The sequence below is a fragment of the Chelonia mydas genome, chromosome 22 (genome assembly GCF_015237465.2).
Source record: "Chelonia mydas isolate rCheMyd1 chromosome 22, rCheMyd1.pri.v2, whole genome shotgun sequence".
NCBI classification, from domain to species: domain Eukaryota; kingdom Metazoa; phylum Chordata; order Testudines; family Cheloniidae; genus Chelonia; species Chelonia mydas.
In genome coordinates this window covers 7,409,006-7,423,236 of record NC_051262.2, presented here as the reverse complement: position 1 = coordinate 7,423,236, position 14,231 = coordinate 7,409,006, and the positions used below count along the sequence as shown (strand labels likewise).

The following is a 14,231-nucleotide window of genomic DNA, read 5'->3' as shown; positions in this document are numbered from 1 at the left end:
TAAAAAAAACCTCCATTAAAAGAACATTAAAGTTGCAAAGTCAAGAACTCAGAAGTTAGGAAATGCCAGAATTAAGGTTGCCCGTGCAGCTGCCATTCAGCCCCCTTGCTTTTATGTGTTATAATGCACAGTCTTTCAGAGGTTTGTAATTTGACCAAATTTGGATGGCTTTAATGGGAACAGCAAAAGGCACATCTGTGACCCTAGAGCGACCCCTGACAAATTTCAAATCCCTGCTCCAAGCATGGGGGCACTAGAACTTTTCAACAAAACAGTTGTAAGAATATTTTTAACATGGGCAAAACAATGTATTTTCCCTTAGTCTGTTCTTGGATGCGGCTGAACTGTTTAAGCTGAAACTTTCCAAAATAACTCAACTTGAGGCAGACACCCCGCCTGGAAGATTACCGACCCAATGGTTAAAGTCTGGTTAAGTTATAATCAACTGCATACACGGTCTCAGAATAGGAAGTGTGGAGCATCCTTATGCATAAGTAGCGGTACCTGCCCTGCCTCTAATGAATGTGAATACATAACGCTGCAGGGCTGTCAGGTCTGAGGTCACTGGTCTGTACAGAACAAGTGAGACGCGAAGGGGTCGTGTTTAGCTGAACTCTCATGGAAGTCTTGCGTAAATGATGCTGACTTATCTGAACCATCACCAGACCTGGAAGCAGCGAAGGGACGGAATGGTCTGGGAGGAGAAGGGGAATGTCTGCGAAATGGCTTGCCAAGGACAACCAGAGTCCATATCTGTTGAGTAAGTGACCTGTCAGAAGAGGGGGGCACAGTAAGTTTGGCCAGCCAGTGACCTGGGGTTGGGAGAATGGATGTGAAGGGAGTAAACAAGGTTAATTCATGCTCATCTGTCCTGTAGCGCTGCCTGGGTTTTTGCGCATGGTGACAGCCTGCTTTGGCCCTTCTAAAGAAAATCCAAGCCCCAGAGGAATGTAATGCATGAGAAGAAATGATTCTCAGAAGGACCAGAGATACTGAGGGCCAAATGTGAGCTACCCGTCTTACTAGACGGTCATGTGCAGACAATTAGCATCCAGTCTGATGGGGGCAAGGGGCCAGCTCACCGACAGCAGGGAATGGAAGCAAAAACCCTGTCCACTCTCCTTTCGGGCAGTAACTTGAGCACAAGCAGAAGCAGGAGGACTCTGAAAGGTGCTCCAGCTTCAGGAGAGGATGGAGGGTCCGTGACTGGGACAGTGAGGTCAGCACGTGGAACCTGTGCTTCAGTTTGGCCACCTGTAATATGGGGAAAGTAAAGCCTCCCACCTGTGTCGCGTGCCCGGAGACCTAGAGGTGCGAAAGTTCTCTAGACCGGCTAACTGCAATTAAGATCTGAAGCTTGCACGGTTTGGTTGGAGAGTCCAAGGACCCTGAGGAACAGAGCCGGTTACCCTGTCGAGGTCTGACAGCAGCATATCACTGCTGATGTGCTGGTTTTTTGCACCTTTCCATTCTGTGCTGGGACACGGTTCGCACATCTCGGTGCTGGGACCAGGGCCTGCCACAAGATGGCAGCCCAGCAGTGCTAACCAGAAAGCCAAACCCCTGGGAAACTGCAAGCTGGGAGCAGTGAAGGGCGTGCCTGGGAAAAGCCCAGCTGCCCCCTTCCCCCACCTTTTCTCCACACCCAGTGAGTCCAAACTCTATCTGCTGAAATTGGCTTTCTCCCCACCTGTTTCAACCATGCTTCCCTCCCTGAACTCCCCCTATTGCTTCCTACCTCTTACCTGTAATCCCCACTGGTACCCACCCAGTGGTATCCCCCGCCTACGTCTTTGTTCTCATTTCCTCTCCCTCCACCTCCACCTCCTTTTCCCATTCTCGTCTTCATGCTTCTGTTGTCCTTTTGGCTGTCTCCGAGTCTGAGATCCTTCCAGTCCCTCCTTCAGCACCCACCCCTCCAAGCAATCTTTTCTCCTCGTCCCAAGTTCTCATGTCTTGTCTCACCTTTGATCTTGTCTTATTCTGCTTGCAAGCTCTTTGCAGGGTCCGTGTCTCCTCTGCATTTGTAAAGCACCGGGTCCGCTTAGAGGCTGTACGGAGATGGGCGATGAGGGCACCGAATGGGAGCCTTAATCCTGGCATACGTTCTTGTTCTGCCACTCTCCTCACTGGGGAGGAACTGGGAATGCCCAGCCACTTTGCCCACGCCTCCTCACACTCAGAATGGGAATGCATGACTAAGGAATGGGCCATGTGCACAATACAATGTGGCTTTATTTGTCACCAGGCCTTTCCTACAACCCACACCCCGAAAGGCTTTGGAGTTAATCAGTTAGCTGTGCTGCGGAGGCACCTAAAGTCCTGGCCCCATTGTGCCAGACGCTATACCCATGTATTGTAAACGACACCCCCGGCCTCACACTCACAGCTGGGGGTGAAGTCGGCGGGGCTCGCAGCGAGTGACAGCAGCTGGGGATCTGGTCTAATGTGCGTCTCCTTTGGCTGCTCCGTATTATGAGGAATATGGGAGGGAGAAGGGAGCTGTTTGGGGTTGGATTGGAGGTGAGAGAGGCCGAAGGGCGTTTCGGAAGGCAGTGGGGGTGTTGTAGCACGTCCCTAGGCCAGGAGCAGCATTCTGCATGTGCCGGAGTCTAGAGAGGTGGTAATTGGGGGCCTGTAAGGAAGGGAGTCTGTGCCCCAGGAGTGCAGTGTTCCTGCTGTGAATGCAGAGCCATGGTCTCACTCTGACGCAGCAAGCGACCTGGGTGTGAGCCGGCTTTCTCACATGCCCCCCTACCTCCCGGCAGGTTCTGAGACGCCCCTGGCAGACACGGCTCTGGACCTGCTGCATCTGCTGATGGTGGATCGCTGGAGCTGGCTCTGCACTGAGAACATGCAGAAGGTGCTGCACCTGCTCTTCGGGTCCCTGATCCAAAGGTAAGATCTCTGCAGCGCTCCATGTCCCCAGGGAGAAGAGAGCTGAGCGGGTCTCCCTTGGCACATGCAGCCCTGGGTCGTTTCCCTTTAGAGACAGGAAGGACTGATCCATAGCATCAGGTCCCAGGCTCTTGGAGTGGGAGGTTGTGTCCCTGGTGAGAAGGGCAGTGTGTCCAGTGAAGGCTGCTTCCTGGCTCTCCAGTGGGTGCTCTCAAAGGGTCATGGATCCATTTGGGTTGGTAAGAGCAGCGGCCACCTCAGTAGGAATACGAGGAAAGTTACGTTAGTAGAGGATAGTCGCTAATAATCTCCCCAAGCATTAATGAATTTATTCTCCCAGCACCCCAGGGAAGTAGGACTCCCAGCCTCCACTGACACCCAGCTCTCTCTCAGTAAGGGGCAGGTCACAGCTGTGCCTTGTCTGATGTTCCAGAAAGGAATGTGTGCACTGTCCCTGAGCAGGGTGTGTTTGTAACCCTCCCTCCTGCGATGCCGCATGTGCGTGGCAGGTTCAGGATGTGCCAAACCTTCCCCAGTCTGGCTGGCTCAGGGCCCTGTCCTCGGCTGGCACATGCATTGAGCGAGTGCTCACTTTTCTTGCGCAGCAGTAACCGCTTGGCTGGACCTGCCGCATGTCCTGCAGCCCTGTGTCCTTCAAAACATGGCTCCTGTTGTGTGAGCTGGGAAAAGGAGGGGTCATTTGCTTGGCTATTAGCTTGGTTATGTGGAGTCTCTCTTCTCGTACCATCCCCCTTTCCCAGGAGGGGATGCCTAGGGCCAAATCCTCAGGTGATGTCAATCAGGTAACGCAGCTGCACTAATTTTCACCAACTGAGGATCTGGTCTTCGAAGGTAAACGGCAAAGCTTTTCGAAAGTGCCGAAGCTCAGAGCCTGGAAGCATTTCCTCTCATGCAACAGATGTTCTCCAAGGACCGTGTCAGGGGAGCTGCCCCCGATGAAGTTTGCCAAAGCCCTTTCAGGCTGAGGATTTTAGCAACCATTAGAAAGTCGGCTTCTTTTGGGGGAAGGCTGGGGGGAAATGCTACAGCTTCTCCACAGCAGACTTTTCTAGCTGCGCAAATGAGCTGGAACCTGATCCCTGTGTGTGTGAGCACAGGAGGCACCAGGTCCTGGCACTGCACGTTATCCCGTCCTACTATGCTGCGTCCCCGTTACCCAGGGAGCCTGCACCGCCAGCCCGTTTTCTACCCGAGGAGCGTTCACAGGCTAAGCACCTGACTGGCTCCGTGACTCGTGCCTAAACTGGAGATCTCTGGAAATGTCCCGAGCAGAGCTGTGTTAGAAAGGCGGGGTGTGCAGCCCCTCCGTGCAGTCTGTGTTAGAGATTCGGAGTCAGACGAACCTAATGTCTCCATGGGCGTTTGCCTCGTGCCAGGGGGCCTGTTTTCGTGCCCAGATCAGAGTATTCTGCAGTGTTTCCCCTGGAAATAGAACTAAAGCAGAGCTTCCAGTCCAGTGCTCAGCACCCTTGAATTGTAGGGTGAGGAAGTGGGGGGGGTTGAGTTAGAATCCACAGATCTGAATCCCCACCCTCTGCACTTTGTGTCTGGATCAGATTCAAAACTAGAAGGGGCCTATACTTCCAATCCATGTTTGATGCAACCCAGAAGGCAGGGGGGATGGGAGTTTGCAAAGTCAGCTGATCTGTTACCACGATACTGGTGCTATCCATTAATTGCTCGGACTTCTGTCTCCTTCGCTGTTCTGGGCACCACAAGCGATGGCCTCTCGGCGCCGTTCAGCTCTGATGTGGGATGAGAGCTGGGGTAGAGTCAGAGAAGGAGTGTGGATGTTCTGCTCTGGGAGGTCAGCGCTGGTGTTTCTGCGGGAGGAGCGCAAGTTGCTTGGTGGCTCTGACCATGACAGAGAGCTACGGTGGAGATCTCCATTTCTCTGTGTTCTTGGCATTGCTACCTGCCGCAGAGCTGAGACCAGCCTGTGTTTGCCTCGGGGTACATCTCTCCTGTGGGCGGTGGTGTGATATGCCCAGGTATACCTGCATTAGCTCTCATCTAGCTAGCACAGCTCTAAATAGTGGTGAAGACGTGATGGTGCAGACCCTGGCATGGGCTGTTCAAGCCTGCCCAGAAGCCTGGGTTTGTACTGGTGTTCCTGACCCGCACTGATGTCCGTGCAGTTGCATCATCACTGCTACGTTTATCCACGTTCGCTATAGTGAAGTCAGTGTGGACATGTAGACACAAGCTGCATCTCTCAATTTCAGTGTAGACATACCCTCATTAGAGGAGTGCTAAGAACCGGTGCTCTCCATGCCCATTCAGTGTGGTACCATGTCCCCCTCTAGTGGTGGCTGGCCCACATATAGAACTTCAGCTAGCCAACGTGGGTCTTGTCTCTCGGGTCATAGAAGCTCAGAGTTTAAGATCCAGAGGCCCCAGGTTGGATCTCTAATAACGATGATTCAGGAGTTTTGCGTTACACAGACTCGGGTTGGAGGCATTTCGCCATCCTTGTACCCCTAGCTTGATTGAACGGGGCAAACCTAAGTACAGCCTCAGTCCTGGCACTCTGACTCTAGTGCAGACTGCTGCTGGGTAGCCCTAAGAGGGAGGAGATGATGCCAGATGCTGATTCTGTGACATGAACTATTCAATCCTTGGCAGCCCCTTTCTTTTCTAGTGTAGACCAAGTGCAGGAATAGTCTTAACAGATCAATGCTCCATCTAGTCTGGCATCCTGTTTCCAACAGTGGCCAGTACCAGCTACTCGAGAGGAAGGTGCAAGTACCTTTTCCTAGGCAGTTATGGAATAACCTGTCGATGTGGGAGGAGATCTTCCTTCCTGACCCCTATTAGTTGGTTTATGCCCTGAAGCATGAAGGTTTATACAGAGTCGGATGTACAGCCTGTTGTGCTGCTTCTGGTGCCCCCAGAGGGTTCCTTCCTGCTCCACCAGATTCCCCATTGGGGTCTTAGCGCTCGAGAGGGTGTTGGCAGGTGTTGCTGCTTCAGAACTGCCTCCCGCTGCTGTACACTCCTCTTGCAGCTCTTGTAGCACGAGATGTTCCTGGTGTCTTGATGCAAATACCCGCATGGGCGTTCCAGCTTCTCTCCAGCAAGTACCGGAATTCCTCCTGTGCAGAAGCCATGCAGCTAAATGATCTGGACGCAACGGGCCGATCCCCCTGCCTGGCGCAATAGTGTTGAAATCAGTGGAATTTCACTAGGGATGAATTTGCCCCCCTCTTTACACACACATTTCTTCCATCCTTTGCAGTGGTTTCTCATTCCTCCCTGGTTCCCTCTCTCTCTCAGTCTGTTCCCTAGCACCAATTGCCATAGCATCCTCCAGCTTACACCTGAAATTACAACAAGTGTCTTCCGCCAGATGCTGTTGCTAACTAGTAATGATTCTTCTCCTTCCCCGCACCGAAATATCCCACCCCACCCTTCCTTCCCTCCTCTCCGTGGCTGGAATAGTTGTAGCTGGAGCCAGGGGCTGTAAATCTCCCCTGATTGTCAGTTTCATGGCAACAGGAGGCTGGAGGAGAAAAGCTGGATGACCGAAAAAGGTATTGTTAAGTAAAAGGGAGGACATGCTTGCATGTCTGCAGCGGTGCCAGGCGCATCCAATTATGTAACATGGAGTGGTCCTTTTTTGGAGCCGCAAGGAGAAGCGAGGTGGGGGTGGGGGGCAGCTGGGAGTTGAGACGACCCCGAGCCAAGAAAAGATTCCAGTTTGTACAGTCCTCTCTGCTCGCTCAGCTTGCGTCTGTAAACAAACCCTTGGCTCTGCTCCAAATCCGTGCCCCTCATTTATTAAACTGTCTCTTTCCTCCCTTGGGTGAGCAAAAAATGTTCCTAGTCCTAAGGAAGGAAACGGGGCTGTGGTCCTTTCTAGCAGAGTGAATTCAGAGTCTGCCCAGGGGCCTGTCTGCCAAGGGGAACAGAGATGGGGCTATTCTTGGCTTCTGGGGTATCAGTGAAGGAGCTAGAAGCATTTAGACAATCAAAGTCCCTTTTTGAGTGGGTGAGTCAGTGCAGCAATATAAATACAGGCCGGGCAGTTGGCACACACAGTGGCTGCATCCCCGCATCCTGCCCTCAAGCTGTCCCCTTTGGCAGCAGTTGCCACTGGGTCAAAGGGACAGGCACCCTGATGCCACGGTGACGGGCACAGTGAGACAGACTAGATCCGGGCCATTCTCAGGGTTCCATCTTAGGTTTTTAGCCAGTGGGAGAAGAGATGGGGGAGCCTTGCTTCGGGTTTCTCAGCACCAAGTGCCCATCCATGGGCTCTGGGCTCGAGAGCCAGCTCCGTGGGGCATCCAGGAACGGAGCCACCTTTGGGTGACAGAAGATTAAAACGAATGAATCAAACAGGCAAAGGATGAGGGGGGGCGGGTTTTTGTGGAACCTTTTGAAGACCAGGGCGAGGTGGGAGCTTGGCTTGGCCTGGCCTGATCTGGCCACCATCAAGGCCTAACCCGGCGCGAGCCCTTTGTGGAGGCAGTGGTGGTTCCTGCAGATGAGCCACTTAAATAGACTTCCTGGTTCATTTACGTTTAGGCCTCAATGAGGGGCACTCGGCTAGTAGTGGTCAGTTCTGGACTGGGGGCATCTGCCCCAGGACACTGGCTGATGGCCACAAATATTAGAGACCCACCATCTCACGTCCTACAGAACAGCCACTGAGAGTAAGCTCCAATGGCTGCCAGCCTGACTCTCCTCACCTCCCTCTGATTCCTCTTCATGCAAATGTCTCTGCTTCGCCTCTGAAAACACCCCTGTTCTCTGCCTGTGGAGTTTGCTGGCATCGCCTCTTGTGTTTCCCAGGCTCCGCGGTGCTGTGATGATCAGGGGAGGCTGAAAGTTTCTCTGTGGCTTCCATGCCAATGGGTGAAGGTGGCCCAAGTATAAAACGCGTGGAGATTAGCCGCAACAAGAGCCTGGCGCTCGCGTGAAAGAGGTGTGGCATGGGGCTGCGCAAGAGATCACACAGAATGGGTGCAGCAGGGGCTGCCAGCGTGGGTGCAACAAGCATGTGTGGTCAGAGCAGCAGGTTTGGGATGCAGGAGTAATGGGCTCCTAGCATGGGTACTGCAGGACCAGTAAAGGGTGCTATAGGCCTGTGGTCCAGGACAAACAGGGCGGCAGCGTGGATATAAGGGGTGGACGTGATTAGTGCAGCAGGCCTGTGCCCTCTGCTTCCAGCATGTAGAGTTCATGTGCTGATTGTACCGCTGTACCTGTCGTGTGCAGACTGTCTCTGTGTGTTACTGCGATGGCAAAAGGGCTGCAGGTGGAGGGAGCAGAAACCCTAGAGCAATACCCTGAAACCTTGCTGATGAAGCTAGAGAATCCAGGAAGCTGGTAGCCACCTACGGTAGGTTCTAATGGAGCCAAGACTGCCTGAATTCTGATGGCCCATGAGCTATGGCCCATTGCCAGTAGCAAAGGAATCAGGAAGCCCCAATGACTGGATCAATAAGTCAGTACTCACTGGTTGTTCTGTGTCTTGTGTCCCGTGGCTGGTTCCTTGGTCAACCTGCTCAGTTCCTCGCCAGCCACCACTGCAACTCTTTGTATCGGGTCGGTGGGCTTCCTGGGGTCTCTCTCGATGATACCACAGGGTGTCTGTTGTCCGCAAGTGCTCCTGATGCTGTGATCATTTTAACCATCTGTGGTTTTTTTGGTCTGATTTTCCCTCTCTGGGGGGTTGCTCATTTCAGCCCGAGCGAGAGAAATGCTCATTCTCTCTTGCAGAGCATGTCTACTTCCAAGTAGATAACTCTGGGTGAGGTGGGGAATCTAGAGATGAGGCCAAATCTGGACAGATGCAACTCCATTCTCAAGGCAAGCCTAGACCTCTGACTGCCAGAAGCTGGGAGGGGAAGAGGGGTCAATCTCTCCATAATTGCCCTGTTCTGCACACTCCCCCTGAAGCTCTGGTACTGGCTACTGTTGGAGACAGGATGCTGGGCTAGATAGACCATTGGTCTGACCCAGTCTGGCCATTCTTATGTTCCAAGACTCTGAATCTAAACACCCGCAGTTTTGGGAGAACTCTGGATCCAGATCTGAACATTCCCCACTGCCTTCTATCCTTAGCACTGTTTTTTAAGCAATAAGCTTTTCTAGTAAGTCATTCCCCACCCTCTCCTGAACATCACAAGAGAGGGGCACATTTTATACAACCTGCTAATCCAAAGATAAAGAGATTGCGTTTCATCACATCCTGGCTGTCTGTGCTTGGTAACCCGAGCGGGGCTGCCGTGCTGAGGCTCGGAAGCGCGTGTGTGTATATAAGGGAAGCGCGGACATATGCAGTCAGCTTTGATGGTGTCAGATTCCACGTGGCTTTATAGGGGGCCCGGAGCAGGAGTTAAAATAAATGAAAAGCATCCCTGGCTTGGATGATTGATCAGCATCTCCTGTCCTGCTGTGTCCTCAGTCATATGCTCGCGTGGCTCTTCCAGATCTCTCCCCTGGCCTTTATTTCCCTCCTTCAGCACCTTTATAGTTTGCGCTGGATGCAAAGGGACCACCTTGCCATCCCTGGGGATCAACATCCCGTTTGTCCATAGCAGAGGAGCAGGGCAAGTGAAAAATGAGCTGTGCTAAGAGCTAGGCTAGCTAAGTAGTTGATGAGTGGGACCAGCCAGGTGGTCTTCCGGTCTGCATGAGGTTTAGACTAGGAATCGAGATTCAAGCTAGAGGCTGACTCATGGCAAGGGTCTGGGTTCACCAGCACTGAAATCTCGTGAGCTGCCCCAGTGATGTTCAGGCTCCACGTGGCAGGAATCTCATGAGATCGCTGCCCTTGCCAACTTTCCATCATTTTGGATGTCGGCGGCCTTGTGGGCTCAGTTATTCTGGTGTGGATTCTATCCATTGCTGGTTCTCCCAAAATTCCATCTGGCCTCTGAGCCAGGATTGGGAAACAGGTCCTTGTGGGATTGGATCCATCCTAGAACCAGACCTTAAGGGAGACTGAGATCCCAGGGCTGCTTCTCTGAGCCTCTGAGAAATCTCGTTCTAAGTTGGGGGACCCTGGCATTGTGGGGAAAGGGGGAATGAGGGGTCACACAGAGCCCCTGGCATGAGGGAGGAGCTGGAGGTGTCTCAGGGAGGCCCTGAAATAGAGGGGGAAGGGAGAGTGATACACAGATTTCGGGGTGGGGTGGAGGGTGGAATAGAGGAATACAAGGAGCCCCTGGTGTAAGCCTACAGAAGCAATGAAGTGTGCATCCCACTAGTTGTTTCACCTGCCACAAAATTGCAACCTCACATGCTTTGACTGAAAAGTTCCCTGCAGATTCTGGAATTTTCAGTCCTAGGTGGGAGGTGGGCAGCTTTTATAATTATACTCCAGCAGCATATAGAGGCCCCAACTGAAGTTGAGGTCCCACTGTGCTAGGTGTTGTACAGAAACATAGAAAGAGGTTGCCCCTGCCCCAAGTTGCTTAGTCTATGTGAAGAAGACAGACAAAGGGCAGGAGGGAAAATGGGCACAGAGAGAGGAAGTGAGATGCCCATGGTCAGTGGCCAAGCAGGGAATAGAGCTTTGGTCCTCTGAGTCACAGTCCAGTGCACTGTCCGCTGGGACCGCATCTTGCCCACCACATTTGAATTGAGAAACATTATGATTTTAACCCGTTGTGGAGTGGCTCAGGAAACTATAAAGCCTTTCACTTGTGTCAGCCATTTGAGTCCAGGCCAGGCTGATGGTGACAAAAAGCTGTTGCCATCTGATGGCTTTTTGGATAAACTTTTGTGAAATGAGTTTGTTGGTCTCAATCTAGATCTCAGCCACCTCTGTAGAGGGGTGAGAGAGTTGAATGGCCCCTCTTATCCCGGGAGGTGGTCGGAGCCAAGGAGCGTTGGTACTGGATAGAGGAGGACTGTTCTGTTGTTGCCTGTGTGGTACCTGTTGTATGGATAGATGGAGGGCACGGGCACAAAACTTTTTTTTTCTTTTTGCCAGTGAAAAGCGCAAGAGAGAGACCCCCAGGACATGCACATGTGTGTGTGCTGTAATCCTGTCGCACTATTTCTCCCTATTATTTTTCCGGGATGGGGGTGACATAATTTCTAGCCAGTAGTGAGTTTGCCCAGCTCTAAGTTTGTTTATTGGCTTCATGTTTGTTCTCTAGATGCCACCTCTCTTGCCTTGGCAGGGTGAAGAGGGGTCACTGGCTTTGCATTTCTCACTGTGGGCACAAGGGGGAGCTGCTGGCCAACCTGAGATTCTCTCTGGCAGGTTAAAATTCAGAAGGACCCGGCAGCTGTACAGCTGAGGGTCTCTTGTCACTAGAAGGGGTTGTAGCTGGGATAGCACTGGGGGAGTATGCCCCGTGGTGATCAAGGCTGGGTGGGTACATAGAGGTGACAGCTGAGAATGGATGGAATGAGAAGAGAACCGGGCTGCATGGCCGCACTGAGCAAAGGGATGGTTAGATTCATGCTAACAGGGTCCCAGATCCCACCACCCCAGACCTTCTGCAGGAGTTCGGGTCCAAACTTTGTAATTTGGACCTGTTCTCTGTTGGTATAATGCATTCCTGGAACTACACGGCTTCAGGTTCAAAAGAGCCACATGACACTCGCCCAGGAAAACATTCTCTTGATCCAGCCATACAACGCCTACTGGCACCAGTGGGTATTAAACAAGACCTGTCTAGAGAGTTAGTAGCCCAGGGGTGGAGGGGAAGCATTGCCCACTTCATATGATCAGGTCAGTACACACAAGACTGGCAACCTTCAACTTAGGCCTATGCCCTACCCACTTCTCTGCAGCTCAGTTGTACCATAGCCTTGCTCTTGTCCCACTGGCCTGCTGCTTTCTGTCTCTGCTGTGGCCTGGGATATCACGAGTGACCAGTAATTTAAAGTCACCATCCCCACCTTTAATTGTCCATGTGGGTGGGTGGAGGGGAGGGAGCTGAATCAGTATGTGGGGTCAGACATTTGCGTGTGGAAGGTAGGAGCAGAATTAAATAAAGAGCTGGAGCGAGAGACACACACACACACACACCCGGATCCCTGATCTTTGGAGTGACAGATCTGCAAGAGATACCTGAGCTGTTGGATATAGCACCAAGATGAGGCTTGTGGTGGTTAGGGGGTGGATGAACAATCTGAGGGCGTGTGGTTGTAACTGATGAAGCGCTGCTTTGATGGTGCTGTTGTGTCTCTATCTCTACCCTCCTGTGAGCTGGAAGAAGTTGAACCTAACAACGTTCTACCTTTAAGTCTCCTTATTTCACTCATGGCAGTTAGGGAGGGAATCCAGCCTATTGCAGTTGAACATCTTAGCCATTCTCTTTGGCCAGGTCCATATTATTCCTTATACTCTATTCTCTAGCATTTTGTCCAGTGCTAAATCTCCTAAATGATGGGATGGGTCCTGCTTCCTCTGGGGAAACTAATCAGAGTCTTCCTACATCCCCATGTCCAGAAACGTCACCTGCTGTTCACTGGCTGAGTCTCCCCTTATTGCTCCTAATTTTACCGAGTTGGGCCACCCTAGACCATTCCCCTCTCTCCTTAGTGCTAGTGTCACCCACTAGCGTGCATGGTGCGTCCGCACCAATCCAGAGACGCAATATGGGAACCCAGACACAGAGCCTGGCTCTTTAACTCAAGCTGTAGAGCCTCACTCTTTCAGTCCAAGATCTTTCTTGTGTTAGGCACCCTGGGCCAAATTCTGCCCTTCCTCCTGCTGATCTCAGAGGGGGGTAAGTGCAGGGAACCAGGCCCCACCTGTGTGACACCACTGCCCTCTGCTGGCTAGAAGGCCTGGACGTGCACATGACCACATCCCCTCCCAACGGCGTGAGGCCCGGAGAGGTTAAAAACCCAGCCTTTAGTGCAGCTCATGAAAACGCTCCCTGAGGTCAGACAGTGAAGGCAGGCGGCTCTGGAGCAGGTGGTCCTGAGCTCTGTCCCTGCAGATGGCCCCGAAGCTGTCACAGCTGCTGCAACCAAGGATGAGGCTTTTGTCCTTCCGTTGTTCTTCTTCCTAGCAGTGCCCTTAAAATAATTTGCTTTGGGGAAATCTCCCTCCCTGTCACAAAGCGTCCTATGCTCTAGCACGCCATAGAAAGAGGTTGCCCCTGCCCCAAGTTGCTTAGTCTATGTGAAGAAGACAGACAAAGGGCAGGAGGGAAAATGGGCACAGAGAGAGGAAGTTGCCATTGCTGCCCCCCCACCCCCGAATCTATTGGATATCTTTTTTTTTTTAGGCAAGGGTCTCTTAGGGCAACTTTAACTTCCCCCCCCCCCCCCCCCACACACACCCAAGTTATCTGCCTCACATGGCTCTTCCTCCTCACTGAGGTGTGTTCCTCTGGGCCCCCAGTGGTAGCTTCAGCATCTTGGGACCCTGCCTGGTTCCAGGTTATTCCAGCTTTTATTATTCTCCTTTCAAACTGTGGCCTGAGGGCTCGTTATACCTGCAGCCTGGATGAATATGTGGCTGGGAGGAGTAGGAATCCCCCCCCCAAACCTTCACAGAGCCCTTGCCCTGGGGCTGTTCATTCCCACCCAGGCTCTGTTCCATCCCCTTCCTGGCCCTCCGATCGGCCTTGGAGCTGACCACGATGGAGGTCACTCCCCACTGAGGTAAAGTCACCGTGAACAATGAGGCCCCTGGTTGCCAAGACAACCACTAAATTACCATCGCCTCCCTGGCCCGTCTACCCCATCAGGCTTCACCGCCGTGCCTCGTCTCGGATTGGGTTTTTAGCTCAGCTGGGTGGCCAGTTTAATTAGCCCTTCCCCCCGGGGGCTCTGCATTGGGAAAGCCGGCACCCCGGTACTGGTCGAATGAGAACGGGGCCAGGCAGCCGTTCACACGAGAGCGGGTAAACCCGGCGGGAGGGGAGGAGAGGACGCACCACTCAAATGGGCCAGGCAAAGCACCAGGGAGTTGTACCAATATAGCAGCTTTGTTCCCCTCATAACCATGTGCCTGCCAAGCTTGCACGTCCACACCTCCCTCCATGCTGGTGCATTCTGGGAAAATCTTGGCGGCTATGCCACAGTGCCTCAGCAGGGGATAGAGCCTGGAGGGTGCGTGCACAGAGCCATAGCGACCGCCCCGGGACGGGGGGCAGTGCGTCCTGGGATGTCCCACTACCCATGTCGCTGGGAGGAAGACACAACTGGTTACACAGATAGGGGAGCCCATCGACACTGCGAACCAGCCCGTGTGTGTCACTGGACGACAGCCCTGTGCCGGGGGGACCACTGACGAGGGTGAGCGGCCACGCTGCGAAATAGAACTGCGCAGAACAACGGCCGAAGCAGCTGCTGAGTTGTGCTCATGCGAGCTGTGCCCTGTCTCC

General features: G+C 52.9%; 1 protein-coding gene across 3 annotated transcripts in view; it reads left to right on the top strand.

The window, feature by feature from the left end:
• The window catches only part of SNX19 (sorting nexin 19), a 53,206-nt gene that overhangs the window by 14,248 nt on the left and 24,727 nt on the right, over window positions 1–14,231 (top strand). For all 3 annotated transcript variants that reach the window (XM_007068581.4, XM_037882316.2, XM_037882315.2), the window contains exon 8: window positions 2,769–2,898. In XM_007068581.4, the coding sequence (XP_007068643.2) occupies window positions 2,769–2,898 (130 nt within the window). The remainder of the gene's footprint in view (window positions 1–2,768; window positions 2,899–14,231) is intronic.